Source organism: Egretta garzetta, unplaced genomic scaffold (assembly GCF_000687185.1).
Source record: "Egretta garzetta isolate BGI_Z169 unplaced genomic scaffold, ASM68718v1 scaffold366, whole genome shotgun sequence".
Classification (NCBI taxonomy): domain Eukaryota; kingdom Metazoa; phylum Chordata; class Aves; order Pelecaniformes; family Ardeidae; genus Egretta; species Egretta garzetta.
Genome location: NW_009260018.1, coordinates 88,645 through 89,849, shown reverse-complemented (window position 1 = coordinate 89,849; position 1,205 = coordinate 88,645). Strand labels below are relative to the sequence as shown.

The 1,205-nt window shown below is 66.5% G+C and overlaps 1 protein-coding gene across 1 annotated transcript in view; it reads left to right on the top strand.

The window, feature by feature from the left end:
• Nucleotides 1-5: 5 nt before the first annotated feature.
• Nucleotides 6-1,205, top strand: part of POLR3D (RNA polymerase III subunit D) — a gene marked incomplete at its 5' end in the record, with an annotated part of 2,274 nt that continues 1,074 nt past the window's right edge. Inside the window, 5 exons of the mRNA XM_035896118.1 lie at nucleotides 6-92; nucleotides 378-421; nucleotides 583-734; nucleotides 836-963; nucleotides 1,037-1,198. Coding sequence (XP_035752011.1) covers nucleotides 6-92; nucleotides 378-421; nucleotides 583-734; nucleotides 836-963; nucleotides 1,037-1,198 — 573 coding nt within the window. The remainder of the gene's footprint in view (nucleotides 93-377; nucleotides 422-582; nucleotides 735-835; nucleotides 964-1,036; nucleotides 1,199-1,205) is intronic.

The following is a 1,205-nucleotide window of genomic DNA, read 5'->3' as shown; positions in this document are numbered from 1 at the left end:
TGCTCGGGAGGCGCCCGGCCGCCCCCCCCCTCACCCCCGGCCCCCTGCCCTCCATCCGCTCCCGGGACCTCACCCTGGGAGGCGTGAAGAAGGTGAGTACCCCGGGGAGGGCTCCCCAAAACCCAGCTTGGCGGGGTGACCCTGCGTCCTGCCCTGCTGCTTGGGCTATGGGTGCTTGGGGACCCCCACAGCAGAGGTGGGGTGCGAGGAGGGGCCCCAGGAGGGGCAGGCAGGGGGGTTTTGGGGTGCTCCGGAGGAGCTGGTCCGTGCGGGACGTGGCCGGGTCCCCAGCCGCCTCCTCCAGCCCCGCGGCCGGTTTGGTTTCTGTTGCTTATCTCCGCTCGTGCAGTGACTTGTCCCTCTGCTCTCGTTTGCAGAAAACCTTCACCCCCAACATAATTAGCAGGAAGATCAAGGAAGAGTAAGTGGCCTCGTAAGCGTTTCCCTGGGGTGTGGAGGCGGTTTTGCTGGCGGGTACCTGCACGGCGGGGTCTCGGTGGGCAAAACACGCCCTGAGATGGAAACCTGCTGCCAGGAGGGTGGCGGGGGACAGGGGTGACCGGCCACCTCCCCGCTCCCCAGGCCCAGAGAGGATGTCTCCGTCAAGAAGGAGAAGAAGGAGCGGGACCGGGACCGGCAGCGTGATGGGCACGGCCGGGGCCGGGGCCGGCCCGAGGTTATCCAGTCCCACTCCATTTTTGAGCAGGGCCCTGCTGAAATGATGAAGAAGAAAGGTAACGGGAGCTGCCCCCTCCTTCCTGGGGGGGTGTGTGTGTGTCTCGGGGCCGTCCCTCCCAGCTCAGGGCTCACCCCAGGGCTGCTCCCCTCTCCCCAGCAGGCTCCTGGGACAAGACAGTGGACATGTCGGACTTTGGCCCTTCCCACATCATCAACATCAAGAAGGAGAAGAGGGAGACGGACGAGGAGACGAAGCAGATCCTGCGGATGCTGCAGAAGGACGATGTGAGCGGGACCGGGGCGAGTGGCTTTGGTGCCACCGGGCCAGTGCTGAGCGTCCCCTCTCCCGTCCCTGCAGTTCCTCGATGACCCGGGGCTGAAGAACGACATCCGTAACAAGCCGGTGCAGCTGCCGCTGGCCCACTCGGGCTGGCTTTTCAAGGAGGAGGCGACGGAGCAGGAGGACTCCCAGCCCTGGCTGCCCGGCCCCAAGGAGGAGAAGATGGAGCTGGACCCGCCGGCGGGGG